This window comes from Salvelinus fontinalis, chromosome 1, assembly GCF_029448725.1.
Source record: "Salvelinus fontinalis isolate EN_2023a chromosome 1, ASM2944872v1, whole genome shotgun sequence".
NCBI lineage: Eukaryota > Metazoa > Chordata > Actinopteri > Salmoniformes > Salmonidae > Salvelinus > Salvelinus fontinalis.
Window position 1 is genome coordinate 95930686 of NC_074665.1, and position 27452 is coordinate 95958137.

At 48.0% G+C, this 27452-nt stretch overlaps 1 protein-coding gene across 2 annotated transcripts in view; it reads left to right on the forward strand.

The window, feature by feature from the left end:
- pald1a (phosphatase domain containing paladin 1a) overlaps positions 1-27452 on the forward strand; it is a 187557-nt gene that overhangs the window by 83018 nt on the left and 77087 nt on the right. For both annotated transcript variants that reach the window (XM_055936967.1, XM_055936966.1), the window contains exons 15-18: positions 753-950; positions 3029-3169; positions 4172-4243; positions 8887-9027. In XM_055936967.1, the coding sequence (XP_055792942.1) occupies positions 753-950; positions 3029-3169; positions 4172-4243; positions 8887-9027 (552 nt within the window). The remainder of the gene's footprint in view (positions 1-752; positions 951-3028; positions 3170-4171; positions 4244-8886; positions 9028-27452) is intronic.

Genomic DNA, 27452 nt, shown 5'->3' on the forward strand with positions numbered 1-27452 from the left:
GTACATAGAGGTACTACGTGACCATAACCCCCAGCACATAGAGGTACTACGTGACCCTAACCCCCAGCACATTGAGGTACTAGGTGACCCTAACCCCCAGTACATAGAGGTACTACGTGACCCTAACCCCCAGCACATAGAAGTACTAAGTGACCCTAACCCCCAGTACATAGAGGTACTAGGTGACCCTAACCCCCAGTACATAGAGGTACTAGGTGACCCTAACCCCCAGTACATAGAAGTACTAAGTGGCCCTAACCCCCAGCACAAAGAAGTACTAAGTGACCCGAACCACCAGCACATAGAGGTACTAAGTGACCCTAACCCCCAGCACATAGAGGTACTACGTGACCCTAACCCCCAGTACATAGAGGTACTAGGTGACCCTAACCCCCAGTACATAGAGGTACTAGGTGACCCTAACCCCCAGTACATAGAGGTACTAAGTGACCCTAACCCCCAGTACATAGAAGTACTAAGTGACCCTAACCCCCAGCACGTAGAGGTACTAGGTGACCCTAACCCCCAGTACATAGAGGTACTAAGTGACCCTAACCCCCAGCACATAGAGGTACTACGTGACCCTAACCCCCAGTACATAGAGGTACTAAGTGACCCTAACCCCCAGCACATAGAGGTACTAAGTGACCCTAACCCCCCAGCAGATAGAGGTACTAAGTGATTGTTACGTGGACAATAAAGTCAGTGAAGTAAAGTGATCCCCAGTCTGACTGTCCCTTCTCCTACCCCAGAAACTAGAGACAGCCCTGGGAGAGGAGGTTCAGAGAGCCCAGAAGTGGCTGGAGGTGATTCTGGAGCAGGAGAAGCAGATGAAGATGTTTAAAACCTGTCTGACGGTCCAGGAGGTCTTCAACCAGTACCAGAGAACACACCAGGGACTGCTCTATAAACGCATCCCTCTGTCAGACTGCTGCGCCCCCAAGGAGGAGGTAAAGACAGACGCCACACGCACACACACGCACGCACGCACGCACACACACACACACACACACACACACACACACACAGAGGTAATGGTTTTGTGGAGGCACTGCAGTGGCAGGTTTTCATGGGGCTGATATGAGGGTCAGTGACAGGTTTTCATGGGGCTGATATGAGGGGCAGTGACAGGTTGTCATGGGGCTGATATGAGGGTCAGTGACAGGTTGTCATGGGGCTGATATGAGGGGCAGTAACAGGTTTTCATGGGGCTGATATGAGGGGCAGTAACAGGTTATCATGGGGCTGATATGAGGGTCAGTAACAGGTTTTCATGGGGCTGATATGAGGGTCAGTAACAGGTTATCATGGGGCTGATATGAGGGGCAGTAACAGGTTTTCATGGGGCTGATATGAGGGGCAGTAACAGGTTATCATGGGGCTGATATGAGGGGCAGTGACAGGTTTTCATGGGGCTGATATGAGGGTCAGTAGCAGGTTTTTATGGGGCTGATATGAGGGGCAGTGACAGGTTGTCATGGGGCTGATATGAGGGCCAGTAACAGGTTGTCATGGGGCTGATATGAGGGTCAGTAACAGGTTGTCATGGGGCTGATATGAGGGTCAGTAACAGGTTGTCATGGGGCTGATATGAGGGGCAGTAACAGGTTTTCATGGGGCTGATATGAGGGTCAGTGACAGGTTGTCATGGGGCTGATATGAGGGGCAGTAACAGGTTTTCATGGGGCTGATATGAGGGTCAGTGACAGGTTGTCATGGGGCTGATATGAGGGGCAGTAACAGGTTATCATGGGGCTGATATGAGGGGCAGTAACAGGTTTTCATGGGGCTGATATGAGGGTCAGTGACAGGTTTTCATGGGGCTGATATGAGGGGCAGTGGCAGGTTGTCATGGGGCTGATATGAGGGGCAGTGACAGGTTATCATGGGGCTGATATGAGGGTCAGTCACATGTTGTCATGGGGCTGATATGAGGGTCAGTGACAGGTTTTCATGGGGCTGATATGAGGGTCAGTCACAGGTTGTCATGGGGCTGATATGAGGGTCAGTGACAGGTTATCATGGGGCTGATATGAGGGTCAGTGACAGGTTGTCATGGGGCTGATATGAGGGGCAGTAACAGGTTGTCATGGGGCTAATATGAGGGTCAGTTAGGTTTTCATGGGGCTGATGTGAGGGGCAGTGACAGGTTTTCATGGGGCTGATATGAGGGGCAGTAACAGGTTATCATGGGGCTGATATGAGGGTCAGTCACAGGTTGTCATGGGGCTGATATGAGGGGCAGTAACAGGTTGTCATGGGGCTGATATGAGGGGCAGTAACAGGTTTTCATGGGGCTGATATGAGGGGCAGTGGCAGGTTTTCATGGGGCTGATATGAGGGTCAGTGACAGGTTGTCATGGGGCTGATATGAGGGGCAGTAACAGGTTGTCATGGGGCTGATATGAGGGGCAGTAACAGGTTTTCATGGGGCTGATATGAGGGGCAGTAACAGGTTTTCATGGGGCTGATATGAGGGGCAGTGGCAGGTTTTCATGGGGCTGATATGAGGGTGAAAATGGAAATCTTTGATCTCCCTCTAGTGGTGTTGAATGTTATTACATGTTTTATGAACGATATAACTGAATGTGCCTGTGTGTGTGTGTGTGTGTGTGTGTGTGTGTGTGTGTGTGTGTGCGTGTGTGCGTGCCTGTGTGTGTGTGTGTGTGTGTGTGTGTGTGTGTGTGTGTGTGTGTGTGTGTGTGTGCGTGCCTGTGTGTGTGTGTGTGTGTGTGCGTGCCTGTGTGTGTGTGTGTGTGTGTGTGTGTGTGTGTGTGTGTGTGTGTGTGTGTGTGTGTGTGTGTGTGCACGTGCCTGTGTGTGCGTGTGCGCGTGTGTGTGTGTGTGTGTGTGTGTGTGCCTGTGTGTGTGTATGCCTGTGTGTGTGTATGCCTGTGTGTGCGTGCGTGCCTGTGTGTGTGTGTGTGTGTGTGTGTGCGTGCGTGCCTGTGTGTGTGTGTGTGTGCGTGCGTGCCTGTGTGTGCCTGTGTGTGTGTATGCGTGCCTGTGTGTTATGTTTTACCCTCAGGACTTTGACCTGCTCTTGGACGCCATGAAGAGTACCTTGGCTGAGGACTCTCACTCAGCCTTCGTGTTCAACTGCTCCAACGGCAAGGGAAGAACCACCACGGCCATGGTCATAGCTGCTCTCACTGTCTGGCACTTCAATGTAAGACTACACTTCCCACTGTCTGGCACTTCACTGTAAGACTACACTCCTCACTGTCTGGCACTTCACTGTAAGACTACACTCCTCACTGTCTGGCACTTCACTGTAAGACTACACTTCTCATTGTCTGGCACTTCACTGTAAGACTACACTCCTCACTGTCTGGCACTTCACTGTAAGACTACACTTCTCACTGTCTGACACTTCAATGTAAGACTACACTTCTCACTGTCTGACACTTCACTGTAAGACTACACTTCTCGCTGTCTGGCACTTCAATGTAAGACTACACTTCTCACTGTCTGGCACTTCACTGTAAGACTACACTCCCCTCACTGTCTGGCACTTCACTGTAAGACTACACTTCTCGCTGTCTGGCACTTCAATGTAAGACTACACTTCTCACTGTCTGGCACTTCACTGTAAGACTACACTCCCCTCACTGTCTGGCACTTCAATGTAAGACTACACTTCTCACTGTCTGACACTTCACTGTAAGACTACACTTCTCACTGTCTGACACTTCACTGTAAGACTACACTTCCCACTGTCTGGCACTTCACTGTAAGACTACACTTCTCACTGTCTGGCACTTCACTGTAAGACTACACTTCCCACTGTCTGGCACTTCACTGTAAGACTACACTTCTCACTGTCTGGCACTTCACTGTAAGACTACACTTCTCACTGTCTGGCACTTCACTGTAAGACTACACTCCCCTCACTGTCTGACACTTCACTGTAAGACTACACTTCTCACTGTCTAGCACTTCACTGTAAGACTACACTTCTCACTGTCTGACACTTCACTGTAAGACTACACTCCCCTCACTGTCTGACACTTCACTGTTAGTCTATTCTGGAATACCAACCTATATTTCAGGAATAGTCACTTTTCAAGTTTATTTGCTGTGTAATAAACACATTGCAGATGTTACCAGAGCTGTAAAACCAGTATTACAACAGCAATGTTAATCCGTTGTTGGTTTGTTTCTGTCATAGGGCTTTCCTGAGTTTGGTGATGATGAGATCGTCAGTGTTCCTGATGCCAAGTACACAAAGGGAGAATTCAAGGTGAGTAACAAACATAGAGACTTTTGGTATAAGAGGGTTTGAATGAAACATAAGAGTGTTTATATTGACCACATAGCAGAGAATATAGTGCTACAGCTCAGTGTTAGAGCTGTAGTGGCTTAGCAACCACCTAACAGACAAGATTCTCCTCTGGTCTGGAATAGTCTGGCTGACAAAGTCACACCAAAGTCTGTAAAAATTGGACATGATACATCTCTGCTTGTCACTTTGCATTAAGGAGATAGATTGGGGGTGAAGGCCCTGCGATAGACTAGTGTCCTGTCCAGGGGGTGTACTGAGGAGATAGACTAGTGTCCTGTCCAGGGGGTGTACTGAGGAGATAGACTAGTGTCCTGTCCAGGGGGTGTACTGAGGAGATAGACTAGTGTCCTGTCCAGGGGGTGTACTGAGGAGATAGACTAGTGTCCTGTCCAGGGGGTGTACTGAGGAGATGGACTAGTGTCCTGTCCAGGGGGTGTAGTGGGGAGATGGACTAGTGTCCTGTCCAGGGGGTGTACTGAGGAGATAGACTAGTGTCCTGTCCAGGGGGTGTACTGGGGAGATGGACTAGTGTCCTGTCCAGGGGGTGTACTGAGGAGATGGACTAGTGTCCTGTCCAGGGGGTGTACTGAGGAGATAGACTAGTGTCCTGTCCAGGGGGTGTACTGAGGAGACAGACTAGTGTCCTGTCCAGGGGGTGTACTGAGGAGATAGACTAGTGTCCTGTCCAGGGGGTGTACTGAGGAGATAGACTAGTGTCCTGTCCAGGGGGTGTACTGAGGAGATAGACTAGTGTCCTGTCTAGGGGGTGTACTGAGGAGATAGACTAGTGTCCTGTCCAGGGGGTGTACTGAGGAGATGGACTAGTGTCCTGTCCAGGGGGTGTACTGAGGAGATAGACTAGTGTCCTGTCCAGGGGGTGTAATGAGGAGATAGACTAGTGTCCTGTCCAGGGGGTGTACTGAGGAGATGGACTAGTGTCCTGTCCAGGGGGTGTCCTGAGGAGATAGACTAGTGTCCTGTCCAGGGGGTGTACTGAGGAGATAGACTAGTGTCCTGTCCAGGGGGTGTACTGAGGAGATAGACTAGTGTCCTGTCCAGGGGGTGTACTGAGGAGATAGACTAGTGTCCTGTCCAGGGGGTGTACTGAGGAGATAGACTAGTGTCCTGTCCAGGGGGTGTAATGAGGAGATAGACTAGTGTCCTGTCCAGGGGGTGTACTGAGGAGATAGACTAGTGTCCTGTCTAGGGGGTGTACTGAGGAGATAGACTAGTGTCCTGTCCAGGGGGTGTACTGAGGAGATAGACTAGTGTCCTGTCCAGGGGGTGTACTGAGGAGATAGACCTGTGTCCTGTCCAGGGGGTGTACTGAGGAGATGGACTAGTGTCCTGTCCAGGGGGTGTACTGAGGAGATAGACTAGTGTCCTGTCCAGGGGGTGTAATGAGGAGATAGACTAGTGTCCTGTCCAGGGGGTGTACTGAGGAGATGGACTAGTGTCCTGTCCAGGGGGTGTACTGAGGAGATGGACTAGTGTCCTGTCCAGGGGGTGTACTGAGGAGATAGACTAGTGTCCTGTCCAGGGGGTGTACTGAGGAGATAGACTAGTGTCCTGTCCAGGGGGTGTACTGAGGAGATAGACTAGTGTCCTGTCCAGGGGGTGTAATGAGGAGATAGACTAGTGTCCTGTCCAGGGGGTGTACTGAGGAGATAGACTAGTGTCCTGTCTAGGGGGTGTACTGAGGAGATAGACTAGTGTCCTGTCCAGGGGGTGTACTGAGGAGATAGACCTGTGTCCTGTCTAGGGGGTGTACTGAGGAGATAGACTAGTGTCCTGTCCAGGGGGTGTACTGAGGAGATAGACTAGTGTCCTGTCCAGGGGGTGTAATGAGGAGATAGACTAGTGTCCTGTCCAGGGGGTGTAATGAGGAGATAGACTAGTGTCCTGTCCAGGGGGTGTACTGAGGAGATAGACTAGTGTCCTGTCCAGGGGGTGTACTGAGGAGATAGACTAGTGTCCTGTCCAGGGGGTGTAATGAGGAGATAGACTAGTGTCCTGTCCAGGGGGTGTACTGAGGAGATAGACTAGTGTCCTGTCCAGGGGGTGTACTGAGGAGATAGACTAGTGTCCTGTCCAGGGGGTGTACTGAGGAGATAGACTAGTGTCCTGTCCAGGGGGTGTACTGAGGAGATAGACTAGTGTCCTGTCCAGGGGGTGTACTGAGGAGATAGACTAGTGTCCTGTCCAGGGGGTGTACTGAGGAGATAGACTAGTGTCCTGTCCAGGGGGTGTACTGAGGAGATAGACTAGTGTCCTGTCCAGGGGGTGTAATGAGGAGATAGACTAGTGTCCTGTCTAGGGGGTGTACTGAGGAGATAGACTAGTGTCCTGTCCCGGGGGTGTACTGAGGAGATAGACCTGTGTCCTGTCTAGGGGGTGTACTGAGGAGATAGACTAGTGTCCTGAAACAGCGTTCTGAGCTGGTCTGGTTCGCACAAGCCAAGGCCAAGGCTACCTACTTTACTACCTCTCTACACTTTACCATCTCTCTACACTACCTGGGGTCCATGGTAACACATCACCACCATCTCTCTACACTACCTGGGGTCCATGGTAACACATCACCACCATCTCTCTACACTACCTGGGGTCCATGGTAACACATCACCACCATCTCTCTACACTACCTGGGGTCCATGGTAACACATCACCACCATCTCTCTACACTACCTGGGGTCCATGGTAACACATCACCACCATCTCTCTACACTACCTGGGGTCCATGGTAACACATCACCACCATCTCTCTACACTACCTGGGGTCCATGGTAACACATCACCACCATCTCTCTACACTACCTGGGGTCCATGGTAACACATCACCACCATCTCTCTACACTACCTGGGGTCCATGGTAACACATCACCACCATCTCTCTACACTACCTGGGGTCCATGGTAACACATCACCACCATCTCTCTACACTACCTGGGGTCCATGGTAACACATCACCACCATCTCTCTACACTACCTGGGGTCCATGGTAACACATCACCACCATCTCTCTACACTACCTGGGGTCCATGGTAACACATCACCACCATCTCTCTACACTACCTGGGGTCCATGGTAACACATCACCACCATCTCTCTACACTACCTGGGGTCCATGGTAACACATCACCACCATCTCTCTACACTACCTGGGGTCCATGGTAACACATCACCACCATCTCTCTACACTACCTGGGGTCCATGGTAACACATCACCACCATCTCTCTACACTACCTGGGGTCCATGGTAACACATCACCACCATCTCTCTACACTACCTGGGGTCCATGGTAACACATCACCACCATCTCTCTACACTACCTGGGGTCCATGGTAACACATCACCACCATCTCTCTACACTACCTGGGGTCCATGGTAACACATCACCACCATCTCTCTACACTACCTGGGGTCCATGGTAACACATCACCACCATCTCTCTACGCTACCTGGGGTCCATGGTAACACATCACCACCATCTCTCTACGCTACCTGGGGTCCATGGTAACACATCACCACCATCTCTCTACACTACCTGGGGTCCATGGTAACACATCACCACCATCTCTCTACACTACCTGGGGTCCATGGTAACACATCACCACCATCTCTCTACGCTACCTGGGGTCCATGGTAACACATCACCACCATCTCTCTACGCTACCTGGGGTCCATGGTAACACATCACCACCATCTCTCTACGCTACCTGGGGTCCATGGTAACACATCACCACCATCTCTCTACACTACCTGGGGTCCATGGTAACACATCACCACCATCTCTCTACACTACCTGGGGTCCATGGTAACACATCACCACCATCTCTCTACACTACCTGGGGTCCATGGTAACACATCACCACCATCTCTCTACACTACCTGGGGTCCATGGTAACACATCACCACCATCTCTCTACACTACCTGGGGTCCATGGTAACACATCACCACCATCTCTCTACACTACCTGGGGTCCATGGTAACACGTCACCACCATCTCTCTACACTACCTGGGGTCCATGGTAACACATCACCACCATCTCTCTACACTACCTGGGGTCCATGGTAACACGTCACCACCATCTCTCTACACTACCTGGGGTCCATGGTAACACATCACCACCATCTCTCTACACTACCTGGGGTCCATGGTAACACGTCACCACCATCTCTCTACACTACCTGGGGTCCATGGTAACACATCACCACCATCTCTCTACACTACCTGGGGTCCATGGTAACACGTCACCACCATCTCTCTACACTACCTGGGGTCCATGGTAACACATCACCACCATCTCTCTACACTACCTGGGGTCCATGGTAACACATCACCACCATCTCTCTACACTACCTGGGGTCCATGGTAACACGTCACCACCATCTCTCCATGCTACCTGGGGTCCATGGTAACACATCACCACCATCTCTCTACACTACCTGGGGTCCATGGTAACACGTCACCACGATCTCTCCTTGCTACCTGGGGTCAATGGTAACACACCACCATCTCTCTACCCTACCTGTCTGACAGTCAGTGTGTGTATTCTGTCCTGTCTGACAGTCAGTGTGTGTCCTGTCTGTCCCCAGGTGGTGATGCAGCTAGTTAGACTACTGCCGGACGGCCTCCAGATGAAGAGGGAGGTAGACATGGCTCTGGACTCAGTCAGCGAGACCATGACCCCCATGCATTACCACCTCAGAGAGATAATCATCTGTACCTATAGACAGGTAGGACCACCCCCCCATTACACACCGATAGACAGGTAGGACCACCCCCCCATTACACACCTATAGACCGGTAGGACCACCCCCCATTACACACCTATAGACAGGTAGGACCACCCCCCCATTACACACCGATAGACAGGTAGGACCACCCCCCCATTACACACCTATAGACAGGTAGGACCACCCCCCATTACACACCTATAGACAGGTATGACCACCCCCCCATTACACACCTATATACAGGTAGGACACCCCCCCCCCCCCCCCATTACACACCTATAGACAGGTAGGACCACCCCCCCCCCCCCCATTACACACCTATAGACCGGTAGGACCACCCCCCATTATACACCTATAGACAGGTAGGACCAGCCCCCATTACACACCTATAGACAGGTAGGACCACCCCCCCATTACATACCTATAGACAGGTAGGACCACCCCCCCATTACACACCTATAGACAGGTAGGACCACCCCCCCATTACACACCTACAGACAGGTAGGACCACCCCCCCATTACACACCTATAGACAGGTAGGACCACCCCCCCATTACACACCTATAGACAGGTAGGACCACCCCCCCATTACACACCTACAGACAGGTAGGACCACCCCCCCATTACACACCTACAGACAGGTAGGACCACCCCCCCATTACACACCTACAGACAGGTAGGACCACCCCCCCATTACACACCTACAGACAGGTAGGACCACCCACCCATTACACACCGATAGACAGGTAGGACCACCCCCCCATTACACACCTATAGACAGGTAGGACCACCCCCCATTACACACCTATAGACAGGTATGACCACCCCCCCATTACACACCTATAGACAGGTAGGACACCCCCCCCCCCCCCCCATTACACACCTATAGACAGGTAGGACCACCCCCCCCCCCCCCCCCCATTACACACCTATAGACCGGTAGGACCAGCCCCCATTACACACCTATAGACAGGTAGGACCACCCCCCCATTACATACCTATAGACAGGTAGGACCACCCCCCCATTACACACCTATAGACAGGTAGGAACACCCCCCCATTACACACCTACAGACAGGTAGGACCACCCCCCATTACATACATATAGACAGGTAGGACCGCCCCCCCCCCCATTACATACCTACAGACATACACCCCATAGACAACCATACTAGACCATACACCCCATAGACAACCATACTAGACCATACACCCCATAGACAACCATACTAGACCATACACCCCATAGACAACCATACTAGACCATACACCCCATAGACAACCATACTAGACCATACACCGCATAGACAACCATACTAGACCATACACCCCATAGACAACCATACTCCCCATAGACAGCCATACACCCCATAGACAGCCATACTAGACCATACACCACCATACACCCCATAGACAACCATACACCCCATAGTCAGCCATACTAGACCATACACCCCATAGACAGCCATACACCACCATACACCCCATAGACAACCATACACCCCATAGATAGCCATACACCACCATACACCCCATAGTCAGCCATACTAGACCATACACCCCATTGGTTGTCGTGTGTCACAGGTGCATTTCTAGTCTGAAAGGCATGACCCTGAACTGGTACAACCCAATGGGAGAGACAAGACTATTTAGCTACCGTTCTACTTCTGGCCCATAGAGGGCGGTAATGCACTTGTTTTTATTTAGCTACAGTTCTACTTCTGGCCCATAGAGGGCGGTAATGCTCTTGTTTTTATTTAGCTACAGTTCTACTTCTGGCCCATAGAGGGCGGTAATGCTCTTGTTTTTATTTAGCTACAGTTCTACTTCTGGCCCATAGAGGGCGGTAATGCTCTTGTTTTTATTTAGCTACAGTTCTACTTCTGGCCCATAGAGGGCGGTAATGCTCTTGTTTTATTTAGCTACAGTTCTACTTCTGGCCCATAGAGGGCGGTAATGCTCTTGTTTTTATTTAGCTACAGTTCTACTTCTGGCCCATAGTGGGCGGTAAATGCTCTTGTTTTTATTTAGCTACAGTTCTACTTCTGGCCCATAGAGGGCGGTAATGCTCTTGTTTTTATTTAGCTACAGTTCTACTTCTGGCCCATAGAGGGCGGTAATGCTCTTGTTTTTATTTAGCTACAGTTCTACTTCTGGCCCATAGAGGGCGGTAAATGCTCTTGTTTTTATTTAGCTACAGTTCTACTTCTGGCCCATAGATGGCAGTAATTTTCTTGTTTTTATTTAGCTACAGTTCTACTTCTGACCCATAGATGGCAGTAATGCTCTTGTTTTTATTTAGCTACAGTTCTACTTCTGACCCATAGATGGCAGTAATGCTCTTGTTTTTATTTAGCTACAGTTCTACTTCTGGCCCATAGATGGCAGTAATTTTCTTGTTTTTATTTAGCTACAGTTCTACTTCTGACCCATAGATGGCAGTAATGCTCTTGTTTTTATTTAGCTACCGTTCTACTTCTGGCCCATAGAGGGCGGTAATGCTCTTGTTTTTATTTAGCTACAGTTCTACTTCTGGCCCATAGAGGGCGGTAATGCTCTTGTTTTTATTTAGCTACAGTTCTACTTCTGGCCCATAGAGGGCGGTAATGCTCTTGTTTTTATTTAGCTACAGTTCTACTTCTGGCCCATAGAGGGCGGTAATGCTCTTGTTTTTATTTAGCTACAGTTCTACTTCTGGCCCATAGAGGGCGGTAATGCTCTTGTTTTTATTTAGCTACAGTTCTACTTCTGGCCCATAGAGGGCGGTAAATGCTCTTGTTTTTATTTAGCTACAGTTCTACTTCTGGCCCATAGAGGGCGGTAATGCTCTTGTTTTTATTTAGCTACAGTTCTACTTCTGGCCCATAGAGGGCGGTAATGCTCTTGTTTTTATTTAGCTACAGTTCTACTTCTGGCCCATAGAGGGCGGTAAATGCTCTTGTTTTTATTTAGCTACAGTTCTACTTCTGGCCCATAGATGGCAGTAATTTTCTTGTTTTTATTTAGCTACAGTTCTACTTCTGACCCATAGATGGCAGTAATGCTCTTGTTTTTATTTAGCTACAGTTCTACTTCTGACCCATAGATGGCAGTAATGCTCTTGTTTTTATTTAGCTACAGTTCTACTTCTGGCCCATAGATGGCAGTAATTTTCTTGTTTTTATTTAGCTACAGTTCTACTTCTGACCCATAGATGGCAGTAATGCTCTTGTTTTTATTTAGCTACAGTTCTACTTCTGGCCCATAGATGGCAGTAATGCTCTTGTTTTTATTTAGCTACCGTTCTACTTCTGGCCCATAGAGGGCGGTAATGCTCTTGTTTTTATTTAGCTACAGTTCTACTTCTGGCCCATAGAGGGCGGTAATGCTCTCTTTTTTATTTTGCTACAGTTCTAATTCAGGCCCATAGAGGGCGGTAATGCACTTGTTTTTATTTAGCTACAGTTCTACTACTGGCCCATAGATGGCTGCAGTTCCACTCCTGGCCCATAGATGGCATTAATGCTCTTGTTTTTAGGTGACTAGTCATGTCTTGGACCCAAGGTACCCAAAAGCATCTACAAGTACTATGTTTGTTTAGTAGTTGTTGTTTAATGTTAATTCTTTGACTTTAGGGTGCAGTACTGGTTAGAAATGAATAATATGTTGTTGCTTATGGTAATAAGGGGTGGCAGGTAGCTCGGTGGTTAGAGCATTGGACTTGTAACCGAAAGGTTGCAAGATCGAATCCCCGAGCTGACAAGGTAATAATCTGTTGTTCTGCCCCAGAACAACCCACTGTTCCTAGGCTGTCATTGAAAATAAGAATTTGTTCTTAACTTATTTGCCTAGTTAAATAAATAAATAAATATATATATACTGGTTTACATTGACTAGTTGCTTTGAACTTTTCATTGAGGAAGCATAGTGAGTAGGGTAGGGTATAGTGAGTAGTGTATAGTGTGTAGGGTCCTATGTGTCTACTACTACTACAGCTCTGGTTGACTCCTGACCTGAAGTGTGTGTGTGATAAATCAATTCAAATGTTATTGGTCACATATACACATATTTATCAGATGTTATTGCGGGTGTAGTGAATTGCTTGTGTTTCTAGCTCCAACAGTGCAGTAATATCTAACAATACACAACAACACACACACACACGGAGTTAAGAAATATATTCATATTAGTGGCATTCAGTAGAATACAGTATATACAAATGATATGAGTAAAACAGTATGTGATATAATTAAAGTGACCAGTGATTCCATGTTTATGTACATAGGGCAGCAGCCTCTAAGGTGCAGGGTTGAGTAACCGGGTGATAGCCGGCTAGTGCGTGTGTGTGTGCGTGTGTGTGCGTGTGTGTGTGTGTGTGTGTGTGTGTGTGTGTGTGTGTGTGTGTGTGTGTGTGTGTGTGTGTGTGTGTGTGTGTGTGTGTGTAGAGAGAGAGGGATCCTGTAGTTCAACAGGGCTGCAGTGCTCTGCTCTCTCTGTTTTTGCCATTTGTAATACAGACTGTAATCAATGTGTGTCTGTCTGTACTGAGGCTGCACTCTGAGGCTGCCTGACTGCACATGGGCCAGCCGGAGGTACCCTGCCCCGTCTCCACGCTATCAATGGGCCTCATTGTCCCGCCGTCTCTCTGTCTCTCTCTCTCTTTCCCCCTGCTCTCACTCTCAAGCTTTTGCTCTGTCTTCAGATTTTTCTTTCGTTCTTTCTTTCTTTCTTTCTTTCTTTCAACACAGCAGCACTCCAACCCTGCCACTGCTTCCCACCTTTAATAGATTCCACTCTGTGACATATTTTTCTGTAATGTTTTATTCATCGATAGTTTTCGTCCTCTCAGCTGCTCTCTTATCTATCATAGTGATCATCTCTACATACAGTAACCTCTATTTTATAAACTTGTGGTGACTTTGTGGTTGGGTAACTGACCAGGTTACTTTTTCCACTTTGTGGGAAGGAATCCAAATGCTGTGTATGAGTGTTGAATGAGGAGTCAGTCATCCTCCTTATAGAATATCTGTCATGGCTGTTTATTAGATTCTCTCCTGACGGGTAGTGGAGCCGTCCTGTCCAGCCTCCAGCTGCTCTCGTCTCCTGACGTGTAGTGGAGCCGTCCTGTCCAGCCTCCAGCTCCTCTCGTCTCCTGACGTGTAGTGGAGCCGTCCTGTCCAGCCTCCAGCTCCTCTCGTCTCCTGACGTGTAGTGGAGCCTTCCTGTCCAGCCTCCAGCTCCTCTCGTCTCCTGGCGTGTAGTGGAGCCTTCCTGTCCAGCCTCCAGCTCCTCTCGTCTCCTGACGTGTAGTGGAGCCGTCCTGTCCAGCCTCCAGCTCCTCTCGTCTCCTGACGTGTAGTGGAGCCTTCCTGTCCAGCCTTCAGCTGCTCTCGTCTCCTGACGTGTAGTGGAGCCTTCCTGTCCAGCCTCCAGCTCCTCTCGTCTCCTGACGTGTAGTGGAGCCTTCCTGTCCAGCCTCCAGCTCCTCTCGTCTCCTGACGTGTAGTGGAGCCGTCCTGTCCAGCCTCCAGCTCCTCTCGTCTCCTGACGTGTAGTGGAGCCGTCCTGTCCAGCCTCCAGCTCCTCTCGTCTCCTGACGTGTAGTGGAGCCTTCCTGTCCAGCCTCCAGCTCTTCTCGTCTCCTGACGTGTAGTGGAGCCTTCCTGTCCAGCCTCCAGCTCTTCTCGTCTCCTGACGTGTAGTGGAGCCTTCCTGTCCAGCCTCCAGCTCCTCTCGTCTCCTGACGTATAACGGAGCCTTCCTGTCCAGCCTTCAGCTGCTCTCGTCTCCTGACGTGTAGTGGAGCCTTCCTGTCCAGCCTCCAGCTCCTCTCGTCTCCTGGCGTGTAGTGGAGCCTTCCTGTCCAGCCTTCAGCTGCTCTCGTCTCCTGACGTGTAGTGGAGCCTTCCTGTCCAGCCTCCAGCTCCTCTCGTCTCCTGACGTGTAGTGGAGCCTTCCTGTCCAGCCTCCAGCTCCTCTCGTCTCCTGACGTGTAGTGGAGCCTTCCTGTCCAGCCTCCAGCTCCTCTCGTCTCCTGGCGTGTAGTGGAGCCTTCCTGTCCAGCCTCCAGCTCCTCTCGTCTCCTGGCGTGTAGTGGAGCCTTCCTGTCCAGCCTTCAGCTGCTCTCGTCTCCTGACGTGTAGTGGAGCCTTCCTGTCCAGCCTCCAGCTCTTCTCGTCTCCTGACGTGTAGTGGAGCCTTCCTATCCAGCCGGCAGGTCTAGGTGATAAACGGAGCCAGATGTGGCTGCTGGAAGGAAGCCGGGCAACGTGAATCAGACACGAGTAACACACACACCTCACCGTCTCTCCACATAGCCTCTCTCCTCTGTCCGTCTTGGGCTCTTGGCTACTGGTCATGGGGGTTGGTTTGAGGCTTGGGGGATCTCTCCTCCTCTGTTCTCCTGTCCTCTGTCCAGAGGTCTTAATGAAGGGCCTGTAAATCCCTGCTGTAGACCAGGCATGACTGAGGCGTTCACACGTTACAGACTCTGCCTGGGATGAGAGGATCATAACATCCTCTGGCAGGACGGGAACGCAAACACAACGCAGCAGCTTAGAGGCAGCAGTCCCTCTCTCTGTAGGTCTCTCTCTCACGCTTTCTCTCTGTAGGTCTCTCTCTCACGCTTTCTCTCTGTAGGTCTCTCTCACTCTTTCTCTCTGTAGGTCTCTCTCTCTCACGCTTTCTCTCTGTAGGTCTCTCTCTCACGCTTTCTCTCTGTAGGTCTCTCTCTCATGCTTTCTCTCTGTAGGTCCCTCTCTCACTCTTTCTCTCTGTAGGTCTCTCTCTCACGCTTTCTCTCTGTAGGTTTCTCTCACACTCTTTCTCTCTGTAGGTCTCTCTCTCACGCTTTCTCTCTGTAGGTCTCTCTCACTCTTTCTCTCTGTAGGTCTCTCACTCACGCTTTCTCTCTGTAGGTCTCTCTCTCACGCTTTCTCTCTGTAGGTCTCTCTCTCACGCTTTCTCTGTAGGTCTCTCTCTCACACTTTCTCTCTGTAGGTCTCTCTCTCACTCTTTCTCTCTGAAGGCCCTCTCTCACTCTTTCTCTCTGTAGGTCTCTCTCTCTCTCTCTCCCTCTCCTTCTCTCTCCCTCTCCTTCTCTCTCTCCTCTCCTTCTCTCTCTCCTATCTCTCTGTCAGCTGGAGGTTTCTTGTTTTCCATTGTGAATGTATGTGGTACAGACAGTAGATTCTTCATGTTTCAGTATGTAGATGTACTGTAGTCTGTTTGATCAGACAGTATCTTCATGTTTCAGTATGTAGATGTACTGTAGTCTGTTTGATCAGACAGTATCTTCATGTTTCAGTATGTAGATGTACTGTAGTCTGATCAGACAGTATCTTCATGTTTCAGTATGTAGATGTACTGTAGTCTGTTTGATCAGACAGTATCTTCATGTTTCAGTATGTAGATGTACTGTAGTCTGTTTGATCAGACAGTATCTTCATGTTTCAGTATGTAGATGTACTGTAGTCTGTTTGATCAGACAGTATCTTCATGTTTCAGTATGTAGATGTACTGTAGTCTGTTTGATCAGACAGTATCTTCATGTTTCAGTATGTAGATGTACTGTAGTCTGTTTGATCAGACAGTATCTTCATGTTTCAGTATGTAGATGTACTGTAGTCTGTTTGATCAGACAGTATCTTCATGTTTCAGTATGTAGATGTACTGTAGTCTGTTTGATCAGACAGTATCTTCATGTTTCAGTATGTAGATGTACTGTAGTCTGTTTGATCAGACAGTATCTTCATGTTTCAGTATGTAGATGTACTGTAGTCTGATCAGACAGTATCTTCATGTTTCAGTATGTAGATGTACTGTAGTCTGTTTGATCAGACAGTATCTTCATGTTTCAGTATGTAGATGTACTGTAGTCTGTTTGATCAGACAGTATCTTCATGTTTCAGTATGTAGATGTACTGTAGTCTGTTTGATCAGACAGTATCTTCATGTTTCAGTATGTAGATGTACTGTAGTCTGTTTGATCAGACAGTATCTTCATGTTTCAGTATGTAGATGTACTGTAGTCTGTTTGATCAGACAGTATCTTCATGTTTCAGTATGTAGATGTACTGTAGTCTGATCAGACAGTATCTTCATGTTTCAGTATGTAGATGTACTGTAGTCTGTTTGATCAGACAGTATCTTCATGTTTCAGTGTGTAGTTGTACTGTAGTCTGTTTGATCAGACAGTATCTTCATGTTTCAGTATGTAGATGTACTGTAGTCTGATCAGACAGTATCTTCATGTTTCAGTATGTAGATGTACTGTAGTCTGTTTGATCAGACAGTATCTTCATGTTTCAGTATGTAGATGTACTGTAGTCTGATCACAGTATCTTCATGTTTCAGTATGTAGTTGTACTGTAGTCTGTTTGATCAGACAGTATCTTCATGTTTCAGTATGTAGATGTACTGTAGTCTGATCAGACAGTATCTTCATGTTTCAGTATGTAGATGTACTGTAGTCTGTTTGATCAGACAGTATCTTCATGTTTCAGTATGTAGATGTACTGTAGTCTGTTTGATCAGACAGTATCTTCATGTTTCAGTATGTAGATGTACTGTAGTCTGTTTGATCAGACAGTATCTTCATGTTTCAGTATGTAGATGTACTGTAGTCTGTTTGATCAGACAGTATCTTCATGTTTCAGTATGTAGATGTACTGTAGTCTGTTTGATCAGACAGTATCTTCATGTTTCAGTATGTAGATGTACTGTAGTCTGTTTGATCAGACAGTATCTTCATGTTTCAGTATGTAGATGTACTGTAGTCTGATCACAGTATCTTCATGTTTCAGTATGTAGTTGTACTGTAGTCTGTTTGATCAGACAGTATCTTCATGTTTCAGTATGTAGATGTACTGTAGTCTGATCAGACAGTATCTTCATGTTTCAGTATGTAGATGTACTGTAGTCTGTTTGATCAGACAGTATCTTCATGTTTCAGTATGTAGATGTACTGTAGTCTGTTTGATCAGACAGTATCTTCATGTTTCAGTATGTAGATGTACTGTAGTCTGTTTGATCAGACAGTATCTTCATGTTTCAGTATGTAGATGTACTGTAGTCTGTTTGATCAGACAGTATCTTCATGTTTCAGTATGTAGATGTACTGTAGTCTGTTTGATCAGACAGTATCTTCATGTTTCAGTATGTAGATGTACTGTAGTCTGTTTGATCAGACAGTATCTTCATGTTTCAGTATGTAGATGTACTGTAGTCTGTTTGATCAGACAGTATCTTCATGTTTCAGTATGTAGATGTACTGTAGTCTGTTTGATCAGACAGTATCTTCATGTTTCAGTATGTAGATGTACTGTAGTCTGTTTGATCAGACAGTATCTTCATGTAGATGTATGTAGATGTACTGTAGTCTGTTTGATCAGACAGTATCTTCATGTTTCAGTATGTAGATGTACTGTAGTCTGTTTGATCAGACAGTATCTTCATGTTTCAGTATGTAGATGTACTGTAGTCTGTTTGATCAGACAGTATCTTCATGTTTCAGTATGTAGATGTACTGTAGTCTGTTTGATCAGACAGTATCTTCATGTTTCAGTGTGTAGTTGTACTGTAGTCTGTTTGATCAGACAGTAGAGTCTTCATGTTTCAGTATGTAGATGTACTGTAGTCTGTTTGATCAGACAGTATCTTCATGTTTCAGTGTGTAGTTGTACTGTAGTCTGTTTGATCAGACAGTATCTTCATGTTTCAGTATGTAGATGTACTGTAGTCTGTTTGATCAGACAGTATCTTCATGTTTCAGTAAGTAGATGTACTGTAGTCTGATCACAGTATCTTCATGTTTCAGTATGTAGATGTACTGTAGTCTGTTTGATCAGACAGACATACTATTTCCTTTTTGCTTTTAGATCTGAGAATCATGACTTCTCTTAAGTTCAAAACTGCAACACAAGAATTTACCTGTTAGTTTAAGCTGCCATTTTCACCGCCCACAAGCAGGAGTGTATAAGCATCTTGGTTTCCTGGATTTATTGAGTAAATTGGTACTGAAGATAATTTGTTTTACAAACTTTAACTATTTGAACTTCTCCCCCTCTTCACCTGTCTTTCTCCTCCCAGCTGCACAGCCCTCTTTCTCTCCAGCTTCCTTTCTCTCCAGCTTCCTTTCTCTCCAGCTTCCTTTCTCCCCAGCTTCCTTTCTCTCCAGCTTCCTTTCTCTCCAGCTTCCTTTCTCTCCATCTCCCTCTTTCTCTCCATCTCCCTTTTTCTGTCTATCTCCCTCTTTCTGTCCAGCTCCCTCGTTCTGTCCATCTTTCTCACCATCTCCCTCTTTCTCTCCAGCTTAATTTCTGTCCAGCTTCCTTTCTCTCCAGCTTCCTTTCTCTCCATCTCCCTCTTTCTCGCTCCATCTCCCTCTTTCTGTCCATCTCCCTCTTTCTGTCCATCTCCCTCTTTCTCTCCAGCTTCCTTTCTCTCCCCACTTTCCCTCCTTCTCTCCAGCTTCCTTTCTCGCTCCATCTCCCTCTTTCTGTTCATCTCCCTCTTTCTCTCCATCTCCCTCTTTCTCTCCAGCTTCCTTTCTCTCCCCACTTTCCCTCTTTCTCTCCAGCTTCCTTTCTCGCTCCATCTCCCTCTTTCTCTCCATCTCCCTCTTTCTCTCCATCTCCCTCTTTCTCTCCAGCTTAATTTCTGTCCAGCTTAATTTCTGTCCAGCTTCCTTTCTCTCCAGCTTCCTTTCTCTCCATCTCCCTCTTTCTCGCTCCATCTCCCTCTTTCTGTCCATCTCCCTCTTTCTGTCCAGCTTCCTTTCTCTCCAGCTTCCTTTCTCTCCATCTCCCTCTTTCTCTCCAGCTTCCTTTCTCTCCCCACTTTCCCTCTTTCTCTCCAGCTTCCTTTCTCGCTCCATCTCCCTCTTTCTGTTCATCTCCCTCTTTCTCTCCATCTCCCTCTTTCTCTCCAGCTTCCTTTCTCTCCCCACTTTCCCTCTTTCTCTCCAGCTTCCTTTCTCGCTCCATCTCCCTCTTTCTGTTCATCTCCCTCTTTCTCTCCATCTCCCTCTTTCTCTCCAGCTTAATTTCTGTCCAGCTTCCTTTCTCTCCATCTCCCTCTTTCTCGCTCCATCTCCCTCTTTCTGTCCATCTCCCTCTTTCTGTCCGTCTCCCTCTTTCTCTCCATCTCCCTCTTTCTCTCCAGCTTCCTTTCTCTCCCCACTTTCCCTCTTTCTCTCCAGCTTCCTTTCTCGCTCCATCTCCCTCTTTCTGTTCATCTCCCTCTTTCTCTCCATCTCCCTCTTTCTCTCCAGCTTCCTTTCTCTCCCCACTTTCCCTCTCTCTCTCCAGCTTCCTTTCTCGCTCCATCTCCCTCTTTCTCTCCATCTCCCTCTTTCTCTCCCCTCTTTCTCTCCATCTTCATTTCTCTCCCCACTTTCCTTTCTATTCCCTCCTGCTGTCTCCCTCCCCCTCACTTACTATCTTGACCACATGTGTCTGTGGGTTTGTGTGTGTGTGTGTGTGTGTGTGTGTGTGTGTGTGTGTGTGTGTGTGTGTGTGTGTGTGTGTGTGTGTGTGTGTGTGTGTGTGTGTGTGTGTGTGTGTGTGTGTCTAAAGAAAGGCCCTCATGGTTTGGACGGCACAGTGGAAAAATATTTTCAGAATCGGGAGAATGTTGTGAGCAGGTTTTCTGAGGTTAGGTAATGGACGTCATCAGGAAGAGGAGGGAGGGAGGGAAGGATTGGGCTAGAGCCATTAAGTTGGACAAAGTTAAAGGGACCATCACAAAACTAACTGATGGAGAGGAGAGAGGGAAAGAGGAGGAGAGAGACAGAGCGGGACGGGGGGAGTGAGGGACAGGGGGAGTGAGAGAGAGGGAGTGAGGGACAGAGAGAGAGGGAGTGAGGGACAGAGAGAGGGGGAGTGAGAGAGAGGGAGTGAGGGACAGAGAGAGGGGGAGTGAGGGACAGAGAGAGGGGGAGTGAGGGACAGAGAGAGGGGGAGTGAGGGACAGGGGGAGTGAGGGACAAAGAGAGAGGGAGTGAGGGACAGGGGGAGTGAGGGACAGAGAGAGGGGGAGTGAGGGACAGGGGGAGTGAGGGACAGAGCGAGGGGGAGAGAGGGAGTGAGGGACAGGGGGAGTGAGGGACAGAGAGAGAGGGAGTGAGGGACAGAGAGAGGGGGAGTGAGGGACAGGGGGAGTGAGGGACAGAGAGAGAGGGAGTGAGGGATAGAGAGAGAGGGGGTGAGGGACAGAGAGAGAGGGAGTGAGGGACAGAGCGAGAGGGAGTGAGGGACAGGGGGAGTGAGGGACAGACAGAGAGGGAGTGAGGGACAGAGAGAGGGGGAGTGAGGGACAGGGGGAGTGAGGGACAGAGAGATAGGGAGTGAGGGACAGGGGGAGTGAGGGACATAGAGAGAGGGAGTGAGGGACAGAGAGAGGGAGTGAGGGACAGGGGGAGTGAGGGACAGAGAGAGAGGGAGTGAGGGACAGAGAGAGAGGGAGTGAGGGACAGAGAGAGAGGGAGTGAGGGACAGAGAGAGAGGGAGTGAGGGACATGGGGAGTGAGGGACAGAGAGATAGGGAGTGAGGGACAGGGGGAGTGAGGGACAGAGAGAGAGGGAGTGAGGGACAGAGAGAGAGGGAGTGAGGGACAGGGGGAGAGGGAGTGAGGGACGGAGAGAGAGGGAGTGAGGGACAGAGAGAGAGGGAGTGAGGGACAGAGAGAGAGGGAGTGAGGGACAGGGGGAGTGAGGGACAGAGAGATAGGGAGTGAGGGACAGAGAGAGAGGGAGTGAGGGACAGAGAGAGAGGGAGTGAGGGACAGGGGGAGTGAGGGACAGAGAGAGAGTGAGTGAGGGACAGAGAGAGAGGGAGTGAGGGACAGAGAGAGAGGGAGTGAGGGTCAGAGAGAGAGGGAGTGAGGGACAGAGAGAGAGGGAGTGAGGGACAGGGGGAGTGAGGGACAGAGAGATAGGGAGTGAGGGACAGAGAGAGAGGGAGTGAGGGACAGAGAGAGAGGGAGTGAGGGACAGGGGGAGTGAGGGACAGAGAGATAGGGAGTGAGGGACAGGGGGAGTGAGGGACAGAGAGAGAGAGGGAGTGAGGGACAGAGCGATAGGGAGTGAGGGACAGAGAGAGAGGGAGTGAGGGACAGGGGGAGTGAGGGACAGAGAGAGAGGGAGTGAGGGACAGAGAGAGAGGGAGTGAGGGACAGAGAGAGAGGGAGTGAGGGACTGGGACACGGAGAGAGGGACGGATTCTGTGTTGATTCATCCTCCACTACACCAGTAGTCTACACATTACTCTCATCCTCCACTACACCAGTAGTCTACACATTACTCTCATCCTCCACTACACCAGTAGTCTACACATTACTCTCATCCTCCACTACACCAGTAGTCTAAACATTACTCTCATCCTCCACTACACCAGTAGTCTACACATTACTCTCATCCTCCACTACACCAGTAGTCTACACATTACTCTCATCCTCCACTACACCAGTAGTCTACACATTACTCTCATCCTCCACTACACCAGTAGTCTACACATTACTCTCATCCACTACACCAGTAGTCTACACATTACTCTCATCCTCCACTACACCAGTAGTCTACACATTACTCTCATCCTCCACTACACCAGTAGTCTACACATTACTCTCATCCACCACACCAGTAGTATAAACATTACTCTCATCCACTACACCAGTAGTCTAAACATTACTCTCATCCTCCACTACACCAGTAGTCTAAACATTACTCTCATCATCCACTACACCAGTAGTCTACACATTACTCTCATCCTCCACTACACCAGTAGTCTAAACATTACTCTCATCCTCCACTACACCAGTAGTCTACACATTACTCTCATCCTCCACTACACCAGTAGTCTACACATTACTCTCATCCACTACACCAGTAGTCTACACATTACTCTCATCCTCCACTACACCAGTAGTCTACACATTACTCTCATCCACCACACCAGTAGTATAAACATTACTCTCATCCACTACACCAGTAGTCTAAACATTACTCTCATCCTCCACTACACCAGTAGTCTACACATTACTCTCATCCACCACACCAGTAGTCTAAACATTACTCTCATCCACTACACCAGTAGTCTACACATTACTCTCATCCTCCACTACACCAGTAGTCTACACATTACTCTCATCTACTACACCAGTAGTCTACACATTACTCTCATCCACTACACCAGTAGTCTACACATTACTCTCATCCTCCACTACACCAGTAGTCTACACATTACTCTCATCTACTACACCAGTAGTCTACACATTACTCTCATCCTCCACTACACCAGTAGTCTGCACATTACTCTCATCCACTACACCAGTAGTCTACACATTACTCTCATCCTCCACTACACCAGTAGTCTACACATTACTCTCATCTACTACACCAGTAGTCTACACATTACTCTCATCCTCTACTACACCAGTAGTCTACACATTACTCTCATCCTCCACTACACCAGTAGTATACACATTACTCTCATCCTCCACTACACCAGTAATCTACACATTACTCTCATCCTCCACCACACCAGTAATCTACACATTACTCTCATCCACTACACCAGTAGTCTAAACATTACTCTCATCCTCCACTACACCAGTAGTCTACACATTACTCTCATCCTCCACTACACCAGTAGTCTACACATTACTCTCATCCTCCACTACACCAGTAGTCTACACATTACTCTCATCCTCCACTATACCAGTAGTCTAAACATTACTCTCATCCTCCACTACACCAGTAGTCTAAACATTACTCTCATCCTCCACTATACCAGTAGTCTAAACATTACTCTCATCCTCCACTACACCAGTAGTCTACACATTACTCTCATCCTCCACTACACCAGTAGTCTACACATTACTCTCATCCACTACACCAGTAGTCTACACATTACTCTCATCCTCCACTACACCAGTAGTCTACACATTACTCTCATCCTCCACTACACCAGTAGTCTACACATTACTCTCATCCTCCACTACACCAGTAATCTACACATTACTCTCATCCTCCACCACACCAGTAATCTACACATTACTCTCATCCACTACACCAGTAGTCTACACATTACTCTCATCCTCCACTACACCAGTAGTCTACACATTACTCTCATCCTCCACTACACCAGTAGTCTACACATTACTCTCATCCTCTACTACACCAGTAGTCTACACATTACTCCCTGAACCTGCGTTGAGTCATGCTCTTCCCTTTTGATCATCAGTGCGCATATTAGTGTACTACATAGAGAGTAGGTTGCAATTTGAGACACACTTTAAGCGTTATCATACTAACTTCCTGTAATTGGAAGGACCTCTAGGTTTTGCAGTAGCTGTCCTATTAGGTTGCCTGCTTGACATGTGGGCTAATCACAATTGGTGGGGCCTCTGGTGGCCAAGGAAAACATTGTATGTAAAGCAATGTACCTATAGCCTCCTGGATGACTGCTGTAGGTAAAGCTATGTACCTATAGCCTCCTGGATGACTGTTGTAGGTAACGCTATGTACCTATACCCTCCTGGATGACTGCTGTAGGTAACGCTATGTACCTATAGCCTCCTGGATGACTGCTGTATGTAAAGCAATGTACCTATACCCTCCTGGATGACTGCTGTAGGTAACGCTATGTACCTATAGCCTCCTGGATGACTGCTGTATGTAAAGCAATGTACCTATAGCCTCCTGGATGACTGCTGTAGGTAAAGCTATGTACCTATAGCCTCCTGGATGACTGCTGTAGGTAAAGCAATGTACCTATAGCCTCCTGGATGACTGCTGTAGGTAAAGCAATGTACCTATAGCCTCCTGGATGACTGCTGTAGGTAAAGCTATGTACCTATAGCCTCCTGGATGACTGCTGTAGGTAAAGCTATGTACCTATAGCCTCCTGGATGACTGCTGTAGGTAAAGCTATGTACCTATAGCCTCCTGGGTGACTGCTGTAGGTAACGCTATGTACCTATAGCCTCCTGGATGACTGCTGTAGGTAACGCTATGTACCTATAGCCTCCTGGATGACTGCTGTAGGTAACGCTATGTACCTATAGCCTCCTGGATGACTGCTGTAGGTAAAGCTATGTACCTACAGTGGCTTGCGAAAGTGTTCACCACCCTTTCCATTTTTCCTATTGTATTGCCTTACAACCTGGAATTAAAATGGATTTTGGGGGGATTTGTACCATTTGATGTACACAACACGCCTACCACTTTGAAGATGCAAAATATGTTTTATTGTGAAACAAACAAGAAATAATACAAAAAAACTGACCTTGAGCGTTCATAACTATTCACGCCCTCAAAGTCAATACTTTATAGAGCCACCTTTTGCAGCAATTACAGCTGCAAGTCTCTTGGGGTATGTCTCTATAAGCTTGGCACTTCTAGCCACTGGGATTTTTGCCCATTCTTCAAGGCAAAACTGATCCAGCTCCTTCAAGTTGGATGGGTTCCGCTGGTGTACAGCAATCTTTAAGTCATACCACAGATTCTCAATTGGATTGAGGTCTGGGCTTTGACTAGGCCATTCCAAGACAAAAAAATGTTTCCTCTTAAATCACTAGAGTGTTGCTTTAGCAGTATGCTTTGGGTCAATGTCCTCCTGGAAAGTGAACCTCCGTCCAAGTCTCAAATCTCTGTAAGACTGAAACAGGTTTCCCTCAACAATTTCCCTGTATTTAACACCATCCGTCATTCCTTCAATTCTGACCAGTTTCCCAGTCCCTGCCGATGGAAAAACATCCCCACAGCATGATGCTGCCACCACCATGCTTCACTGTGGGAATGGTGTTCTCGGGGTGATGGGAGGTGTTCGGTTTGCGCCAGACATAGCGTTTTCCTTTATGGCCAAAAATCTAAATTTTTGTCTTATCTGACCAGATTTCCTTCTTCCATATGTTTGGAGAGTCTCCCACGGGCCTTTTGGCGAACACCAAATGTGTTTGCTTATTTTTTTCTTTAAGCAATGGCTTTTTTCTGGCCACTCTTCTGTTAAGCCCAGCTCTGTGGAGTGTACGGATTAAAGTGGTCCTATGGACAGATACTACAATCTCCGCTGTGGAGCTTTGAAGCTCCTTCAGGGTTATCTTTGGTCTCTTTGTTGGCTCTCTGATTAATGCCCTCCTTTCCTGGTCCATGAGTTTTGGTGGGCGGCCCTCTCTTGGCAGGTTTGTTGTGGTGTCATATTCTTTCCATTTTTTAATAATGGATTTAATGGTGCTCTGTGGGATGTTCAAAGTTTCTGATATTTTTTAATAACCCAATCCTGATCTGTACTTCTCCATAACTTTGTCCCTGACCTGTTTGGAGAGCTCCTTGGTCTTCATGGTGCCCTTTGCTTTGTGATGTTGCAGACTCTGGGGCCTTTCAGAACAGGTGTGTATATACTGAGATCACGTGACAGTTCATGTGACACTTAGAATGCACACAGGTGGACTTTATTTAACTAATTATGTGACTTCTGAAGGTAATTGGTTGCACCAGATCTTATTGTTGTCCGGACCTCTGGCAGTCTCTATAGAGGTGCCCCATGGTTCAATCCTCGGGCCGACTATAGGAGTGCCCCATTGTTCAATCCTCGGGCCGACTCTATAGGGGTGCCCCATGGTTCAATCCTCTGGCAGTCTCTATAGGAGTGCCCCATGGTTCAATCCTCGGGCCAACTCTATAGGGGTGCCCCATGGTTCAATCCTCGCGCCGACTCTTTTCTCTGTATACATCAATGATGTCGCTCTTGCTGCTGGTGATTCTCTGATCCACCTCTACGCAGACGACACCATTCTGTATACTTCTGGCCCTTCTTTGGACACTGTGTTAACTAACCTTCAGACGAGCTTCCATGCCATACAACTCTCCTTCCGTGGCATGCTCTTCAACCGATTGCAGCCCACACCTGCCCGCCCGTCCAGCATCACTACTCTGGACAGTTCTGACTTAGAATATGTTGACAATTACAAATACCTAGGTGTCTGGCTAGACTGTAAACTATCCTTCCAGACTCACATTAAGCATCTCCAATCCAAAATTAAATCTAGAATCAGCTTCCTATTTCGCAAAAAAGCATCCTTCACTCATGCTGCGAAACATACCCTCGTAAAACTGACTATCCTACCGATCATTGACTTCGGCGATGTCATTTACAAAATAGCCTCCAACACTCTACTCAGCAAATTGGATGCAGTCTATCAGAGTGCCATCCATTTTGTCACCAAAGCCCCATATACCACCCACCACTGCGACCTGTAAGCTCTTGTTGGCTGGTCCTCGCTTCATATTCGTCGCCAAACCCACTGGCTCCAGGTGCTCTATAAGTCTTTGCTAGGTAAAGCCCCGCCTTATCTCAGCTCACTGGTCACCATAGCAGCACCCACCCATAGCACGCGCTCCAGCAGGTACAGTTGAAGTCGGAAGTTTACATACACTTATGTTGGA